At 41.3% G+C, this 19,945-nt stretch overlaps 2 protein-coding genes across 4 annotated transcripts in view; one reads left to right on the top strand and one right to left on the bottom strand.

Moving 5' to 3' along the window:
• Positions 1–1,337, top strand: part of LOC105830075 (protein gooseberry-neuro) — a 32,156-nt gene extending 30,819 nt beyond the window's left edge. The window contains exon 6 of the mRNA XM_036283025.1: positions 1,105–1,337. Coding sequence (XP_036138918.1) covers positions 1,105–1,337 — 233 coding nt within the window. The remainder of the gene's footprint in view (positions 1–1,104) is intronic.
• Positions 1,338–2,767: 1,430 nt separating this feature from the next.
• The window catches only part of LOC105832746 (neuropeptide-like 1), a 36,925-nt gene continuing 19,747 nt past the window's right edge, over positions 2,768–19,945 (bottom strand). Inside the window, exons 2-5 of one of the 3 annotated variants that reach the window (XM_012673948.3) lie at positions 9,624–10,108; positions 8,257–9,122; positions 6,664–6,811; positions 2,768–5,345 (exon numbers count right to left, since the gene is read on the bottom strand). In XM_012673948.3, coding sequence (XP_012529402.1) covers positions 5,144–5,345; positions 6,664–6,811; positions 8,257–9,122; positions 9,624–10,108 — 1,701 coding nt within the window. In that variant the 3' untranslated portion in view covers positions 2,768–5,143. Of the gene's footprint in view, positions 5,346–6,408; positions 6,503–6,663; positions 6,812–8,256; positions 9,123–9,623; positions 10,109–19,945 lie in introns of those variants that run through there. The other 2 variants (XM_012673949.3, XM_036282507.1) reach the window with 2 other exon arrangements.

The raw sequence follows: 19,945 nt of genomic DNA, 5'->3' as shown, positions 1-19,945 counted from the left end.
GCAATCGAGTAAAATTTTAGATGTCTCAAAATTTTCTCCTGATATTTTTTGAGTTATCATGAATAAATAAACTTAAGTAAAAGTAAAAAAGTAAACTTTTATTCTCTTAAAATTATTAAAATCGTAAAATAAACAAATGGGGTAAGTTTCCTAATTTACTTTATAACATATTCAAATTTACTTTATATCCTTACATTTATTTTATGCATACGTTGATTTACTTTAATATATAATATGTTTATATCTATTTTGTTATTTTTAAGTTTGTTTTGCGCATCATATATACGTATGTAACATAAAATATGATATTTTCCTTTACTTCAAGATTTAAATAAAATTCTAAGCACTTAAATATTGCATATGGTATTGTATTGTATAATTTCTTAGTTTTACACTCTTTATAGTAGAGTTATATGTATTTTATATAATGCCGACTTGCCCCGAGCTACTAGCGTACTTGCTCTAGTACCGTGGTACATACGCAGTCATGCTGTGTGTTAATATTTTAATTATTATAGACAAAACAATACGGTTTATAGTAACATTAATAGAGTCAAAATTCAGAGGAAGATTGTCTCTATCATTACTACATAATCAATTGCAACAATTAAATGTTTAAAACTATTTTATAACTAAAATTTTAAAAAATGAGCAAACGTACCCCCCGGTCGTTTCTATATTTCTTACACAAAAAAAAGAAATTCTGAATTTTTTGAGTTTTCAATAATTACGTGCTTTATACTAATAAAATTAAATTTAAGTTTTTACCTTATCTCTTATTTTTATTGTAATTTATTTGCTTATCTTTTAGTTGATAAAAGACTTCGGTACTTCTAGTGTTAAGTGTCCCCAATAAAACAGTATGTGAAATTCACGTTTCTATTTGGATTCTACGTGGATTCAACATGGATTTCATGTACTGTTTTATTGGGGGTGTTTCTAAAATCCAGTTATTATCTTCTTATCTCTTTGACATTAATCTGAAGCTGCAAATTTAAAATACATTAAAGTATCGAAATATAACAAGTTCATAACTCTTACACGTTCGAAATTCTATCGAGTATAAAAATGTGTTAAAGTCTACATTTCGTCTTTGATCTTCAGGTAACACCGATTGGTCCAGGGCGCAGCTCGGCTGGGCTGGACAATTTAATCATTTTCAGAGCAGCGAGTACGGTTCAGGTCACACTGGTAGTCATCAGCACACGAATTCTCAGAGTCAATCCTCGAGTACCTCAAATACGGCGGGTTCAACATCGGACTGGTACGATCAAGGTTACGATTACGCTCAGCACGCTCAGCTTAATTATCACCGTAGCGTGGGTGGAATATTTTAGCCAATTATCTTTAGTACAGAGATTAGCTGATAATGTACATATTTTATTGTATTATTATATTTTGTATTATATATTGTATATATAATATATTATATTTTGTATAATTATAGATACATAAATTATACATAAAATTTATCAATTAATGAATTTATATAGTGCTTTTTGACCTCTCTCCTAAAATGTTAATAAAAGTAGATAATACAAAAATGAAGTTTTTGTATTAAACATTTTTAATTTTTTGTTAATATTGATTCCAACTTTTTGTCACAAATAGTATTTGTACTTTAAACATTACATTCTACTGAGTGTATTGATACTTTGTTTATTGTTTATTGTAATAATACAGATGTGCTATTTCCAATTAAAAAACTATGTCCATCTAATTCACACTTATATCCTATTTTGTATTAAAAATTATAAATTCTTATAACCCATTACAAACAACAATCTATATCTTTAAGTATCTAACTTACCTGAAACGGAAATACAAATTAAATAATCAAATATTAAAAGTAAATATTTCTAAATATCTTTGAAAAAGACAAGCAGCTTTCTAAACAAAGAAATTATTACACAAAGCTTTATCACGGGAAGTAACTTTGGCGGAAGTTCAAATTTAGATTTTCTCGGTAGATATTCATTTTCTGTTAATACTTTTAATAATTAACTTAAAATCTTAAAGGAATAAACTCGAGCTGTAGCCCTTCTTTTACGTCACCGTCTCCTTCCTTGCCTAGCAATTAACATTACAAATCACATTTTTAATTCTGCGAATAATCATAGATGGCATATGATAATTTCGTTTAATTTTGTTGTTCTGTTCGAGCATTTATCTAAAATGTGTTTCATTTAACTTTAATTTTTAACGGTTTTTTAATAATTTCGTCTGTTACTGTAAGATTTGTTAAAAATATATATATTTTTTAAGTCTTTTAATCGTATTAACCTAAACGGTATAATAATACTTGAAACAGAATAGCAGGATTAATAAATATTGAAAATAGAACAAAAACAGAATAGTACCGTAAATTTCAAAATTATGTCTATATCTACTATTTACGTTATGCATTATTACGTTATTTACGTTTAAACGAATCTTCGTCATATAAGCAATGCACATAACATAAATTATTATAAATTAGGTAACTCAAAATACAAAAAAAAAATAAATAAATTATAAAATGAGTCTATCTGACTTTATTATTAATAAATTAATGAAAATATTCAAAATTAAAATTAAAAATATTTTCACTGTTTCCAATAAAATTTGAATCCTCTATAATCCATAAATTATTATTTACGTAGATGATACATAAAATGTAATTTACACAGTTTACACTGTATACTGCACGTAATGTAGATTATTTATATTTTACTCGTAAACGCTCAACTCTGGACAAAAGTATTTATTTGCGGAAATAAAATTCGTCTTTATTACTTCAATATTATTATCGTTTTATTGTCACTTCGGTTATCCATTATTGTCTAAACAAACACATAGTATTTTAAATCGTAAAGTTAAAGAGAAATCGACAGAGACTTATACGTCATCCACAGCAATGATAGACCGATGATATGCCGCGACATCGAGCGTATTTCGATTGTATACGTGTAATACCACATACATGTTACACAACGATATCTCTAACAATATAGATGAGATACAATGGAGAGACTAGGATGAAACCGAATTCGCGTTATCGCCATCGAGCTCGTAAGCTCTCTGAGCACTAATCTGGCATTTATACAGTACATGGTTTACTACGCATACGGAGATTATTTTCTGGCTTCGTCGATCTTACGCGTGCGTATGTGCGAACGATCGAGATTCTCACGGTTGTAACCATAGGATTTCGATAAAATGACAAAAATGACAACATTCGTAGACGAGAGACAAGGGTGGCGCCGTAAAATGGTACCTCTATATTAAAGTTTGTTATGAAAAATGCCTACTTTCCTTGTTTCTCGTTTAAAAATCTTTGAAAGCTTCTGCGACTGCAACATTCTTAATCGAAATCATAAAAAGGAAAATCACATAATAATGCCGTTTGTAAAGATGAAAATTTTTAAGTCAAACATATATGGTTTTACGGTCCAATTCTGTAAAAAAAAAACAACAAAACAAAAGGTAAAGGAGAAACATGTGTAATTAATACACTTCATATTTCACGTAAATCCTTTTCCAAGTAAACCAAAAAATTGTATTGTAAAATTGTAAAAGAATTGTAAGTTCATTGTATCAATGAGAAGCGATAATCATATGTTTCTCAAGCAAAGACATCTTTTTAAGCAGCTAACAAATGTAACAAATATATATTCGTTGCATTCCTAACACCACAAGTATCTAAAAGTCACACGCGAGGGGAAAATTTACTAATCGCAACATATATAGTGGGAAATATTTGAAGAATAACAAAAAACCTTTCTTGATTAGTTAATGATCGTCGATATCGTATCGCGTTTCACAATTGCAAGCTACTCTTTCCGCGAATAATGAATCATTTTTTAAACACTTTGCCGATTTACGCTTTCGCCAAGTAATAGTCGCCGAATTGACGAGCGTAAAATTTTTATTTCTCATTTTGCGACCTTGCGGTTCCCCACGGCCGCCGAGAACGCGTCAGCGCGTAAAATATTTCGATCTCGCAATGATTTATCAGTGAAGTCCTAATAATCATCAAAGCAGCATACGGTCTTCCTTGCGACTGCGCTCGTTTAAATGAGAAACCGGCCGCGGAATAAAAGATTTCGAACTTGCGATGATTTATCGTTAAATTCACGGCCAAATTAGCCTCTCCTACCCTCTCCGTTCGTTCGTGTCGTTACAAACGACGCGCAATGAAAAAAAAAAGAAAAGAATTGCGAGTATTGCTCGATAAACCGTTGGAAAGTGATTTATCAATGATATCGATATTGAGTGGCGTTAATTATCGGAGACCAATGCCAAATCGCAAACCGTGAGTCGATCGATCGTTATTGTACTATCGATCAAGGATATTTCTTGTCTTGCTTCGGAAGATGCAAATTACAAAAGTCACGCGGCAGATACGTTTGTTATACATCGACATTAAGAGGAGTATCGAGATACAAATGTCAAGAGAAACGTGACTTACAAAAATTCGTAAATTTAGAGACTATCAACGACAGAGTCCTTTGCGTAACATTGAGACACTTCTAACTGCGGAGGAAGAAATTTTTTTTTAATTTTCTCGTGAGAAAAATCTATCTGCGAATTAAAATCTTTCCTTTTCAAATGTGTATACGCTTTTCGCATAACTCGGTTTTAAAATCTGTCCGACAGAAACGGCACATTTAAAAGGCGTCACATTGGATTTATGTGAGACTATTATTGTCGGCGAGCAGTAAACTTATTGTCCATCGACGGATCTTGCGACAAGATCGATCCCTATCAATGAGTCTGTAGACTAGCCGCTGATTAAATTGCGTGACGGACTTCCTCACTTCCGTTATCGTTTCTAATTTTGAATTAATTTTTTTTTAGTTTTTTTTTTTAATATTGCTATAAATCAATCTTTTAATATTTGATGTTGTTATTATTATTCGTTGATAGATCGAGAGATTATTGATGATCGAAATGTATACTTGTAGAACATATCTACCGTTGACAAAGAATGATCAGTGGCCAGTAAGGAAGAACGTCATACTCCAAGATCCGAATAATATTTACATTCGTTTTTTTTTTATCCCAACTTCCTCAACTGTTCGCTTAATAAAACGCGTGAGTCCGATGTAATGTAATTTGTACGGCGTCGCCGTCTTGGACGAGCATCGAAGGACGAGGGCTTTTACATGGAACGGGACGCGACGCGGGTGCTCGACGTCCGCAAGAAGTTATCGATGTCCGGTAACAGGAACCTCTTGAAGCCATGTCGACAATCTCCGTGCAGGGACTGCAGGTAGTGGACGTCCGGGGTGAAGATCCGCCTTAGCGACCGAGACGACGCGTTGGGGGTGTAGTTGGACGAGGACCCATCTGCGGGATTCTCCCTGAAATTCAATTCGCGCACTCGTTACGTCTCGTATAACGCCGCTCATTCGACACAGCCACTCACAGTTGGATCAATTCTAAACACGTAACTAATCGATAGCGCGCGGTGCCGACAATGTCAGCACAAACACTTATCTAACAAAAACAACGACAGAAAATTAATTGAAAAATAAATGTTTATTCATGCATATGAATTGGTGGCTGTTTACGTAAAATTTAAAATTCTTTTTCTGTAAAGATACTTTTCTTTATAGAAAATGAATTTTATTAGAGTAAAGAAGATGAACAAGATATATATACAGCATAAAAGTTTGTTTGTTATCAATTATTGCAAAATAATTGTTCCAAGTTTTCTTTTGCGATTTTAGGTACAACTTGATGATTCCAGAAAGGAACTCCACAGAAACGTTCAACATATTGAACATTTAACATCAATGTACACAGTGTTCTTCAGCAATGGTTTTTAATCAGTTTCGCGAGTTGAAAAATCACGTCGCGCGGATTATTAAAGTAAAATTAAAATAATGCGGCATAAAAACCATTCCGATATAACACTGCACTTTTGAAAGTATCTAGAAAAATGCCGCACTCATGGTTCCCAACAATTAATTTAAGAAATAGATAAACCACACTCTGTTTATGGTTCATGGTTTAAATAAAAAATATTTAATTATAATTATATACTTCTTTAAGAAATAATATTTGACATATTATAATATATATTGTCCCAAAAATGTTGTGGCAAAAATTATAATTGAAGTTGGGAACCACACACATTCAATAATACATTTAAAAAATTAATTAAAACATAAAATAAATGTGATAAACATCAATTCTACGCTGTCTAATCGTCTAACATCGATCTACTATCAGCGTTCTAACGATTTAACAGCCGCTAGAGTCTCTAACAGCGAGACACTACATCGAAACATTGTACACCCAACTACCGTGATGAGTCCCAGGATTCGTGGTAGTAGTAATAGCAGTAGTAGTAGTGGTGGTAGTAGTAGTAGTAGTAGTTAGTGGTAGTAGAAGAAGAAGACACAATTGGAGAACGTTTTGTTTTGTTACGTAGTGATTTGTAGATGGTAGTAGGTAGTTGTTGGTATTTGATGGGTTATCATTGACGTGACGTGACGTGGCTGATCTGTCGGTACTGGCACACACACATAGATATGACATATTTTCTCAGTCAGTAGGTAGAGCTTTACTAGAGTACAGGTACTGGCGAAAACGGTTGACATCACACATCGAGGTAGGAGAAGAGGACACGGAGAAAAATAGAGATACAGAGAAACGGCTGCCTAACGGCCTGACCTTTCGACCAGATATCGCGGTGACCGAGAGAATCGTGGTGCACGGAACGACGGGAGCCAGCCGAGGCGTGCGAGGGCCCCGATATGTCTCTTACTCGGTTGCAATACTTCAGGGTAGCTTGAGTCGCCCGGCACTTCCGGCGCGGAACCTGTTCTCGACAGAGTTATAGTTGACAACAGACGGTGTCGATTTGTTCGATGTAGCGCGTTTGTTTCCTCCTTACGCTATCCTCATGGAATTTTGAGGCTCGCTGGACGAACGACGCGCGGATGCGTCGTGGATACGTCGCGAGTGCAAGGGGAAAAAGGAGGATTAACCCCATGTTGGGTATTAGGGCCATATATGACCTGTCAATTTCTTCGTAGTTTTTATGTACCCTCTCAGAAAGAATTTCTGATACCGAGATAAAAAATATTCTTGACATTATTTAATCTTATTATAACCTCATGTAGTATAAAAATAAAACAAGATTCTATCTTCAGATCGGTCTATTTTTAAATTTAGAATATCAATATTGCCATAAATTTATTAAACCATTCTAAGAAAACGACCAAGATAGCATCAAATCATTTTAATCTAGATTTAAGAACTTTCCACTTAAAAATAAAATATTCCTTTTTTAATAATAGATATGATTGACGCTACATCGATCCTATTTTATGATAGATCGAAGAGTAATAGTATTAGGTCCAGAAACCTTTTCTGTGGATGTATTTTAGAATTAATTTATATTACATATTTGATATCATTATGTTCCTGAGACCTCCATGTGTATGTAAATAATAAATATATATAATATAATTATAATATAATTACTTTTCCGGTTTTTTACCTTCCACTGATTATGAAATTCATCTATTTTCCTTTTCTGTATTGTTATAAAATTTTATGATTAAAATTAAATCAGAATTTAACTATTTGCAAGATTTTGTTTTAAAAAATTATTTATATTTACTAGTAGTAAAATTACTTAATTTAAAATCTTTTTTTATGATAAATTAAAGAGAAGACGAGCGGTATTAAGAGGATAGTAGGCATTGTCTCGGAAATCGGCTCGAAAATTGCATAATTTCAAAATATATAAATCCGTCATTTTTATATTTCGGCTTCTGATTTGAAATTAAAAGCCTAAAGAACTCTTACATATAAAATATCATACGCGTAAATAATCCATAAATAATCCTCCATGTACTAAAATTCAACAAAATATGTTCAGCAGAAAAATTTGTGGAACAAAGGATTAAACGTGACCTCGCGATTAATGCGAATCCTGCTTGGCGGACCAGTTTCAATATTAATCAACAAAAAAAAAAAAAGAAGATACGAAGTTCCAGAAAATTAAGAAAATATGAAAATTAAACTTCGCTCCCGTATAAAAGCATTCCTGCGTGAGTAAATCCGCAGTAGCGCTATGACATTTGAGAGATGGATAGCCTTTCTCTCGCGTTACAAATGTAAAATACGCTTTACAGAGGCATTTCCATAACTTAATACCGATCGAAATGTCACACGTAATAAATGTAAAATAAATTCCGCGGCCTCGATCCTCGAATGAATATCAATGTGTCGCGCGGTCGAATCTATTTTACTCACCCATGAACCTCTTCTCCGCGTTCGGATAGCGATCGGCGAGCGCCTCGAGCATGTCCTCGTAGTCGAGCATGTTGGTGTTCTGCACGACAGGCAGCGGATACTCGTCGGAAAAGTCGATCTGCCGTTTGTGCCTCGTCTGTGAAGTCGCGGCGTCGATCCTCCTGTTCGACCTGTTCTTCGCCCTGCTGTCGTCGAGCTCTTCCGAGACGATGAAGGGTGTGTTGCCGGCAACGTTTGCCTTAACGTCGTTTCCATTGTCGGGGCCTTGTCTGATGAGCTGCTGGAGGTCCAAGGGATCGCTGTGCGTCTCGTGATCGTCGCTCAGGGATCTCCCGTGGCGATTGAGCACCCGGGCGATCATTCTACCCGGCGCGGTACCGCCTCGCTTCACGAAACCGGGCCAGTCGGCGTTCCTGGCCAGTGAGGCAACGTTACGCTTGTCCTCGTCGTACTCGCGGACCGGATAGCCGCCGTTTCGTAGCAGTGAACCGATATATCGCTTGCCGTATGGCAGAGCGGAGTCCCTAGCCAGCGCGGCGACGTTTCTCTTGCCGGTCTGCGGCAGCATGGAGTCTCTTGCCAAAGAAGCGATGTTTCTCTTGCCGCCTAGAGGCAGCATGCTCTGCCTGGCCAAGGAGCCGACGTTTCTCTTGCCGCTCGGCAAACCGTAATCGCGTACCACCGAGCCGATGTGACGTCTGCCCTTGGGCAATGCGAAATCACGCGCCAAGGAGCCGACATTACGTTTATCTAACGGATACTCGGTCACTTCTGGGTCCAGGTCAATCAGGTAGTCGTAGAGTTTCGACGCTCGTCGACGAGCTTCGTCGTTCAATAATAAGCGCGCCATCTCCTCCGCATCGTACCTTATTTATAATTTGACAAGTCGATTAATTCGGGTAACTGTACGGTTGTGTTAAAGTATCTAAAAATTTAGCTAAATGCAGATGTAAAAATAATTTTGTTAAACCAATCAAAATAATTATAAAGAATGATCAAGCAGTGTTGCCAAAAATTTTGACATTCTGCCAATTAGCTTGAGCATCTTTTATAATTATTTTGACAAAATTATTTTCAGAACTCTGTCTCTCTAGCTAAATCTTTAGATACTTTAGCAACATGGTTCGTTTCATGTAAATAAATAATTACATAATAATCTTTTTATATAGTTAGATTAACATAAAATTATCATAAAGTAATTAAATAGTTTATTTATAACAATGATCAAAAGATCATCAAAATAAAATATAAAACTTTTTAATTTTTTATTTGGAAAATTATTGCCGCGTCTTCTTTGTGCGAAAATCATATATTTCCTGTTCAAAATGTTAAATTAAAAATTGAAAAGTTCTGTAAAAAATATATACCAAGGAAGGTGCGACATTCTCGTCTCCATCGACGCAGCTGCCGCTTTGCCATCTCCATCCTCATTAGTCTCACGATCTTCATCTCCTACGATGACCGGCAGATCATCGTTCTTGGCTAAAGTAGCGAGGCTGCGTTTTTCCGATTCAGGAATCAAATCCCGCGAATCGATCTCCTCGTCCAGAAGACGTCCGGGAAATTCAGGTAATTTGTGAGTACGCGCCATAACGCTGAGATGCCCACGTAACGCCGGATCCCTGAAGAGCTCCAGATAGATACTGCTGGGTATACAGATCTCAGCGTCGTCGTTCTCCTCGGAACTGAGAGCCTTCAAATGGGCCATATCGTTATGGTTCTTCGTTTCCTGAATAATCCTTGCCGTCCTCGAGTAAGCCGCTAAATTTGAGCTGACTTCCGGTAAACGCAGCAACGCCAGGAAGATCTTCTTTGGTATGCATTGGCTGCCTTCTTCGTCCTGGCATGTCACCTGAAGCGAGACGTAGTCGGTCACGGATCAATAGGTCTTCTTTGCATGTTACTTTTTACACAAAGGATTCTGCATTTATATTCATATCCATCATTCCTTTCCTATCTGGTACATGTTGATATTATAATGACATCTAATTACACTTCAAATCCAAATGTGTAAAAGTGTCTTATTCGTATGCTGTGTGCATGTGTATATGTGTGTGTGAGAAATAACTGCTGTATGTGTGATCATTCCCGTGGGTTGAGTGCCTATCGGGCGCGTCTCCGGGCGGCGGATAGGAGGACGCCCGGGTGGGAAACCCTGGCCCGGGTCTAAACCCCCGCGTGCCCGGGTGGACCGCCCGGGTAGTAGCGGTTATAACCTGCCCCGGCGGGCGTAAAACCCTGCCCAGGGGGGGGGAAAGCCGTTACCGCGGACCAACTCCCCAAGCCAAGCTGGAAGCCATCGTGGCGAGGGCTGCGTGGCACTGGGGGAGCAGTGTCTTGAACGATGCCTCTGGGGAACCGGGCGAAACCCCAGAGTATTTAGCCTTACCCACGCATGCGGGGCTCTGCGTGGGTGGACCGTTTATTTCCCTAGCTGCTCGTGGGAACAAAATGGAGAGCTTAAATTTAACATTAAAAACAAAACTCACGGAAGACACCCCGATGGAGGCTTCGACAGAGGACTCCGGAAGAGTAGCAGAAGCGGGATCGGGAGCCGAACGGACCCCTATGGGCACGGGAAGCACCGAGACCGCGGAGAGAGGAGTGGTTTCGGGAGCCGAACGGGCCCCAAGGGGCACGGGAGGCACCGAAGCTACGGATGCTAAGGCGGAAAAGGAGGGGGACCTCGGTAAGAGGAAACTCTCCGGAGCCGCGAAAAGGAAGAGGGCTCGGGAGCGAAAGGTGGAGGCTCAGGCCCGGGCGCAAACCCGGGAGGGGCCTCTGCCGGCCGCTCCGGGGACCTCAACCTTGACCGACCCCCGGACACCGGTTGGGGGGGTTCGGGGGGGCACCACCGCCGGTAAGCGACGGAGGGGCCCCGCCGAGACCCCGCCTTCGGTGGAAGGGGCGACAAAGAAGCCGAAGGTCCAAGGGACCCAGGCTTACGCAGATGCCGCGGACCCCCTAACGAGGGTGATTGTCGCGGAGGGGTACCCCGAGGAAGCGCTAACCGTTGAGCGGGTGGCGCAACTAAGGGGTGCGGTCTTTAAGGAGATCCAGGGGATCCAGGAGGGTCCCCTGCCCAGATTCGACAGCACCTCTTTGCGGGCAGGGGCTGCGGTCGTCAGATGCGCGGATGCGGAGTCGCTGAGTTGGCTAGAAAGTCGAATCAGCGGCATCGTACCGTGGGAGGGCGCCAGGCTCAGGGTGGTGGGACTGGAGATGCTGCAAAGGCAGTGCAGGGCAGTGGTATGGGTCCCGGGTCCACCTGTGGGCGCGGCCGCTGTCCTGGGGCTGCTGGAGCGGCAGAACCCGGGGATCAGTACTTCGGGCTGGCGTGTGCATGCGGAGAACGTGGGGGCTACCTGCGAGGGCAGAAACCTCGTTCTCGGCATTCCCGAGTCCAGTGTCCTCAAGCTGAAGGCACTGGATTTCAGGCCTCATCTCGGGATGGACCGGGTTACCTTCAAGGTGACCGGGGCATCCCAGGATGGGAAGGATAAGGGCAAGGGAGGGCCCGACCCAAAGGCCTCGTCTTCACAGTAGACGGGACCGGGGTGGGCTTCACCCAGATTAACTTGCACCACAGCAAGGGAGCCTCGGCTGCTTTGGCCAGGCGCCAAGCTAGGGTGCACACAGCCATATCACTAATACAAGAACCCTGGCTAGTCCGGGGGGGTATTAGGGGTCTGGCGGGGTGCGGAAGACTATTCAAGTCTCCGCAAGATGAACGACCCAGGGCCTGTGTGGCTGTCAAGGGGTTAGAGGCCCAACTGCTGCCGAATTTCTGTTCCAGAGACCTGGTGGCGGTTGTGATCGAGGCCATCAGTGAGACTAGGACTAGAAGGAGGGTGGTGGTGGCGTCGGGTTACTTCCCACACGAGGAGGACGACCCACTACCATCGGACCTGGTGGTTCGCCTGGTGGAGTACTGCCAAAAGGAGCAGCTTTCCCTCATTTTGGGGTGCGATGCGAACGCGCACCATACGGTGTGGGGAAGCACGGACACCAACAGGAGAGGAGAGAAGCTATTGGAATTTCTGGTGTCTACCGACCTGGAAATTCTCAATAGAGGTAACGAGCCCACCTTTGTCACTGCGGTGAGAAGGGAGGTGCTGGATCTAACTGTCTGTTCTAGGCGGTTGGTATGGGAGGTGACCGGCTGGAGGGTCTCCGATGAACCCTCATTGTCGGATCACAGACAGATCACCTTCAGACTGGCAAAGGCCAAGGCGAAGGTGAGGACTGTAAGGGACCCAAGGAAGACGGACTGGGATTCATTCCGTGAGGACCTGGCTGTCGGTCTCAGGGAGTTCCCCAAGAGACACGGGACCTCACAAGAGATCGAGCTGTGTGTCGAGCACCTGCAAAGGGCGCTCATCAACAGCTTTGAAAGCAACTGTCCGGAGAGGACGGTAAGGAATGACAGAAAGGTTTCCTGGTGGAGCCCAAAGCTGCAGGATCTCAGGGGTGCGGCACGTCGGGCCTGGAATAGAGCCAGGAACACGGGCCGCCAGGCTGACTGGGACCTTCACCGAAGGGCTCAGAAGGTCTACAGGGACTCTGTGGTAAGGGCAAAGAAGGAGAGCTGGAGAAGATTCTGCGAGTCGGTGGAGGGGATACCCGAAGCCGCCAGACTAGGCAGGATCTTGGCTAGAAGTCAGGACGCGGCCTTGGAGGCCATCCGGCTCGATGACGGGACGATGGTTTCCGGGGAACGTTGCCTGACCCACCTGCTGGAATCGAATTTTCCGGGCTTCTGTAGAGACCCGGGAGCAGACATCCAGCAGGAAACCTTGGACCCATGCAGGGCACGAGAGAATGACTGGTCTCTTGCAGCCAAAATTGTGAGGCCCGACAGGGTCAAAAGGGCTGTAGGAGGTTTCAAGCCCTTCAAGTCGGCTGGACCGGACCGGGTCTTCCCGGCCCTTCTTCAGGAGGGGCTGGAACAGATCACGGGGCCGCTCACGCGGACAATGAGGGCTTGCTTGGCCCTGGGCTATACGCCCAGAGCTTGGAGACAGGCGAGAGTTGTGTTCATCCCCAAGGCGGGAAGAACGGGATACAGCTCCGCCAAGGATTTTCGTCCAATCAGCCTGACGTCCTTTCTTCTAAAGACGTTGGAAAGGCTGGTGGATATTTACATACGGGATGTGGTTCTGCTGCGGCATCCGCTGCACGCGAACCAGCATGCGTATCGTACGGGGTATTCCACCGAAACGGCGCTTCACTCTGCTGTATCGTTCATCGAGGAGCAATTGGAGAAGAAGGGTTACGCGGTGGGCACCTTCCTAGATATTGAAGGTGCTTTTAACAACACACCGCATGAGGTGGTATGTGAAGAGGCTGCTCGCAGAGGTGTGCCGGAGAAGATTGTGGAGTGGATCAAAGGCATGCTCAAGCGGCAGGTAACGGCCTCACTGGGAACGGTGAGTGTCAGTGGCTGGGTGGAGAGAGGGTGCCCTCAGGGAGGGGTTCTTTCTCCACTCTTGTGGTGTCTGGTGGCAGATAGTCTGCTCGGAACACTGAACGAGAGGGGGATTCTTACATTGGGATATGCGGATGACCTGGCTATCCTAGTACGAGGCCCCTTCTTGGAAACACTTCTGGAGCTCACGCAGGGAGCATTGGAGGTAGTCGAGGAGTGGTGTGGCAGGACCGGTTTGTCGGTAAACCCACTGAAGACCGGGCTTGTGGTATTCACTCGCAAGTACAAGGTAGGTCCGGTGGAAGGGCCAGTCCTTGGAGGAACGAGATTAGTCCCAACCGGGACGGCTAAATATCTGGGAGTAATCCTAGATAGGAAGCTGGCTTGGAGGGAACATCTTGAGAACCGATGTAAGAGTGTATGCTCTTACTTATGGGTATGCAGGAGGACATTCGGACAGACATGGGGTCTGAAACCGAGGATAGTCCACTGGATTTACACGGCGATACTCAGACCCAGGCTGCTATACGCATCTGTTGTGTGGTGGCCGAGGGTGCTGAAGAAAACCGCCGCGTCAGCGCTGGAGCATATCAGGGCTCTGGTTTTGAGAGGGGCCTTGGGAGCTATGCGGACCACGCCGGTGGCGGCGATGGGCATGCTGCTGGGCATCGAGCCCCTCGATCGGGTAGTAGTGGCGGCGGCGGCAGCGGCGGCCTACCGCCTGAGGTGCGAATCAAGGTGGAGGGCGGGAGCCCTGCACACAAGATTCCCTGAAGGAATTCTATCGGGCCCCATTTTTGCGATGGGGCAAGATAGAAGGCCAGTAATTCGTACCTTTGAAAGAAGGTACAAGATAAGCTTTCCCAAGCGCTGGGAGTGGGACGGCTCCAAGGGACCGGTTCCTCGGGATGGGGACGTCTGGTTCACGGACGGCTCCAGAACGAGCACGGGCTCTGGAGCTGGGCTCTACTGCCAGCGCGATAGAACAAGAATGGTCGTTCCGCTTGGCGAACACGCAACGGTATTTCAGGCGGAAGTGGTAGCTATCATGAGATGTGCCCAGAACCTACTGGAGCTCGGTAGGGTGGGAGGGCGCATCAGAATTTGCTCGGACAGTCAGGCAGCGCTCAAAGCGCTGGAAGGTCCGAGATTTAACTCGCGGTTGGTCTGGGATTGTAAAATTGTACTAGACGAACTGGCGAAGAATAATGACGTTGGTCTAGTATGGGTCCCCGGGCATTCGGGGATCGAGGGCAACGAAATAGCCGACTTGCTTGCCAAGGAGGCAGCAGAAACAAGGTTGGTGGGACCGGAGCCGGCTGTTGGGATCTCCTTCTGCCTGGGCAGGAGAAGGATCGGGAGCTGGCTCCGGGACCAGCACCTTGAGCACTGGAGGAAAGTTACGGGGGTCAAATGCAGACAGGCCGGAGCCTTGCTGGGAGACTGTCCCGGTGAGGACCTGGCCAGAAGCATGAGATCCCTAAATAGGAGGGACGCCAGGCTGGCGACGCAATTGCTCACGGGCCATGGCGACCTTAATTATCACCTGTATAAGCTGGGCAGTAGCGATACGCCCGACTGCAGGTGGTGTGGCGAAGAAGAGGAGACTAGTCTCCATATTCTTGGGAACTGCCCTGTATTGGTCGGACCAAGAGCACGCCTGCTGGGCTCAGGCATTCTGGAACCGGATCAGGTGGGACAGCTGCCCTTGGAGGATCTTCTCCGCTTCTGGAAGGAAGCGGGGCCCCGCTAAGGGCGGCTGACAACGGGGAGATACAATGGACTCTGTCTGAGTGTCAGAGGCGGGACCCATTTGAGGACTGCCCCCCGAACTCATTATTATTATTATTATTATTATTATGTGTGATCATTACAATAATGATACATAAAATATTACCGCCACTTACGTACAATTGCTACGCACATTTCAATAAACTCTAATAACAAAAATAAAACAAAATACAATTAAAATAGGATATGACGGTACAATTTCAAATATGACAAAATTCTGAATAAAATAAAATGTTTAGGTTCAAGTTTGGTAATTTTGATGTCATTGTATAATGTCAACAATTATTTGCTTATTAAAGTCACTGCATAAGAGTTGTGAAGAGAAAATTCTTCTTTGGAGAATACAATTTCGAACATACATGGTATTACATGAAATGTTTAGATACAAATCTGAACATGGCACAATTTTAAATAGTATTTAGTAATAATATTATTTCTCTTTTTGTCAATTTTTTTTTTATATCACGAAATGTAGTCGCTAAACAAACAGTTTATTTATAGAAGGTATCAATGATATAAATTGACCAATTAATCTAGTATTTTGTGTTCAAAAAATAAAAAAAATGTGTTATATAAAAGATTGAATCAGTTTATCGAATTAGGACAGTTGTTCGTCTTTACCATTGAATTTGTTGATCTCCATACAATTTCATTAAATTCTATTCGGGCATGCTCCGTGAAATGACAAGACCTCATATTACGCATAAATGTGCGGGGACTGTGTCCTACAAGTAGACGTTACATTTTGTTGGAGTTCATGAACGAGACCATCCAAAAAATAACAATAAAATGTAGGAATAGTCGATCTCGATTTATATTTTATGTGACATCTCGAAAGCGATAGATTTCCGGATGATTTGCTATCTCGCTGAAAGCACGATATTGTATTCGTATTACTCTTCAACCGTTGCGCATTTTCATAAACCGAGTTGCGACTTTATTTAGATCATTACCAGACAGCTTTTTTGTTTAAAAAATCAATCTTAAAAATATTTTATTTCCTCCTTTCTCTCTCTCTCTCTCTCTCTCTCTCTCTCTCTCTCGCCCTCCCCCTCTCTCGTGCTGATATAAAAATTAAAATTTTGAAATACTAACGTTACGTTTGCATATGTGTGTTTTTTGTATAATAATGCAATGTATAAATACGTTATAAAATGCTAACTGTTTATTAAATTTTATTATCCACTTAATTATCAAAGCGTTTAATACCAAAAATATCATTTAAAAATGTGTATGTATTGTAGAAAAGTTAAAGAACACGGTTGGTCTCGTGCTGCGCTTTCACTTGGCGCGAGACACTACCGTGTCTCTTGATCCAAAGCCAAATCGTGGATAAAATGTATAAAAGCAGCCCGATAAAAGAGCTCGTAGAAATTACTGCGAGAAATAAAATACCAGCACGGCCCGCTCGATGTTTCCGGCATTCTACCTCATTTCAATCTCCATTATTTCCACAACGCTCAAGGTAACTGGGTGTTCGTACAATATCCCGTTAAATCCCGTTTTAATCGATCGTCGCGAATCCGAGTCACGTGTACGTGGCTCTCGCAAGGCGACTGTCACGTTTTGACACTTATTTTTCAGGGTGAACGTGACGACATCGGCGGGGCGACACTACGATTCGCGTCCATGGTGGATTTATGAAAATTTGACAAGAGATACGAGCCGCGAGAATTAATCTGGTACATGATATATGAAATACGTGCCAGCTGCGCTATAATTAAACGATCGTCCCGATGTCAGGGATGAATTAAATCATAGCCGTTTATGTTCGCGGATATATTACACTGTAGTTTACGGGGAGCACGATAATAGTATTGAGGGAAAAGCTCGCGGTTCGCGAAGTGCTGAAAATGCGTAGCGTTTGACGTCTGCCGGTGGCTATCAGCCGCTATCAGTATTAAAACGTAGGCTTTGGGATGGCAATAAAATTTTTATTGCGTTCTATAAAATCTGTATATTTGAACAGATATCGATACGTAAAGTTGAGAATAATGATCAATCGCGTCTTTTATGAAAGTATTTAAATTTGACTAAATATTCCAACAAATTTTATTATTCTTCAGCAAAGAAGGTATGAAAAAGTTATAATTATACACGATAGTTTGCTTTACCTTACTCATCATACTAATTTTGTCCGAGATTTATATCGGGCGACATTAGAGGTATTAGATGATGATGCTCTGATGTAGCGTTGACTTACACCACCCCCGGATTTATATTAATTCCAATGAAATTGACTCAAAGTACCTTCGCAATATTATAGTTTCGCGTAAACTCTGGAAACAGTTTGCAAATTTCGGCCAGATGTCGTTGACATTAACTGCGATCGTATGTCTTTGTGGGCGTTTTGGTAATATCCTTTGAACGTGAAAGCGATGCGCTTTTACGTCGTTAAAATATGATATTTCACATCGCGGTAAAGAAACTATCATATTTGAAAGCGCATAATTACGGCAAATAAAAGAATGACAGTAGGTATCAGCAAAATCAAACATTTCTCAACGAAACTAATTTAGAATCTGTGCGATAATAAATTATTACATAATTAATGATTATAATTAAATTATAAGTAATTATTATCAGTAAATAACAGAAAAAAAGTTATTTTTGGGTCAAAGTAAATTTTGGTGCTTAATAATATGTCAATATTAATTAAATATTAAATGCACATTTTTATTTTACAAACTGCATGCCGAATCTGTAAAATTGTCAACAATTGACTTGGAAAATTAAAATTGATTGTCGTTGAGATTGATACAAGCAGAATACGAGCAAAAACAATGATTTTAGCATAATATATCAATGATGAAATATTTGTCACCGCCCCCTAACGTAATTAACGTTATTACGGCGGTAGATTAGTGACGCTTCAAGCCCAATTTCGGTGATGCGCATGACGTCAAGCTCTGCATATGATAGCTACAATTATAACGACCAGAGGGCCATGTGACACCTGTAGTCCACATTTTACAGCGCGGACGCTGAATTTAAACAAACTTCGACATTCACGAAAATTGAGACAGTTTTTCCACTCCGCGTGATATCCTCTTATTCGAGACTTTTTAAACATAAAACATTATATCGAATTACTACGGAATAAATTTCAAAAGAAATTCAATTCACCGCAATGCTAGATTCAAGTATCAGATAAACTTTGTCAGAATGTTTGAAACGTCTGTAATTTAATCTCGCAATAGCTTAGTGTGACGCTAACGAAGTTCGCATAATAAACTTGCGAGAGATAAAGAGGATTTACACTCGAAAGATCCATAAAGTTTGTTGCGGAAACCATTAAAACAGATAGCAAGATTTATTCTTCACAGCACGGTTTTAAGAAGACAATAATAAGACTACAATAATAGTTTCAATACTTCCGCGCGCGTTTATATGGAACAGCACACGCCTGCACCTGCTACATTTTATGTTGTACATACAATCTTGCTTCTGCGAGAAATATGCGTATTTGCGTAACAGAAACGTATGCATATTTACAGAAATTTGACTGCGCACAGCTGCAGTAATCTCATTTATCGTCCATTATTCGTATCCTCTTTAACAAAATCCTCTTCAACAAAATTAACCTTTACATAAGTACATATCCGATAATAAAACATGTCGAAATACAATTCACGTTTATTTTCTCCAATAAGCTTAATTTTCATCATTGACGCTTATAATTTTTAGAAAATCCTCGCAAATTAATTTGCTTTACGGGCGACACGAAAATTTCACCTCGCAAAGTTAATGAAGTAAATGTTTAATTATGAATTCACTTCTCGTGATTGCCGCTCCGCGAAAGGTCATACGATAATTCACGTTCATACGCATGAAAGTGTTACCGGTGATCACGGCCGTGTTTCATTAAACCCTTCCGCCTGTTTGATGTATGTTAAATCGTGTAGTCCTTGGCCAGTGAGAGACTAAATTGAATTCCCACGAAACTACCCCGCGGCTCATCCTGTAATGAAAACCCACGCATCGCCAATTACATAATGCCAAATAATACTAGCGTCCACAATAGATGTGTTCGAAAATCTCTTACAAAACCGATGACAAAATTATGAAGAAATGGCATAGATCCGAATTAATAGCTGAATTTAAAAAAGCCATCATAAACAGTTAACAAAATATGATGTTATCACAGAAAATAAATAAATAATACTTCACGCACAGACATTGCTGCCATTCATTTAAAATATTATTTTAAATGAAACAAATTTTAATTTTAATTTTATTTCTCTGTGGAAGAAATCATTTATAATTAAAAATAAATAAAAATTGGTTTTTGGTATTTAAATAAATAGCAAATAGATTGTACATCTGCTTTTGAATCTTTTTTTACAGATATTTCTTTAAAAGCGACTTTACAGTATTATTATAAGAAACTCAATCTACTTTTTTTGAGCGAGCCAATTTATTGATACAGATATTTCTATTAAATTTTCCCTCTGATGTACCTTCTACAGA

This window comes from Monomorium pharaonis, chromosome 2, assembly GCF_013373865.1.
Source record: "Monomorium pharaonis isolate MP-MQ-018 chromosome 2, ASM1337386v2, whole genome shotgun sequence".
In the NCBI taxonomy this organism is placed as follows: domain Eukaryota; kingdom Metazoa; phylum Arthropoda; class Insecta; order Hymenoptera; family Formicidae; genus Monomorium; species Monomorium pharaonis.
The sequence above is the reverse complement of the archived record's forward strand: the minus strand, read 5'-3'. Positions and strand labels throughout refer to the sequence as shown.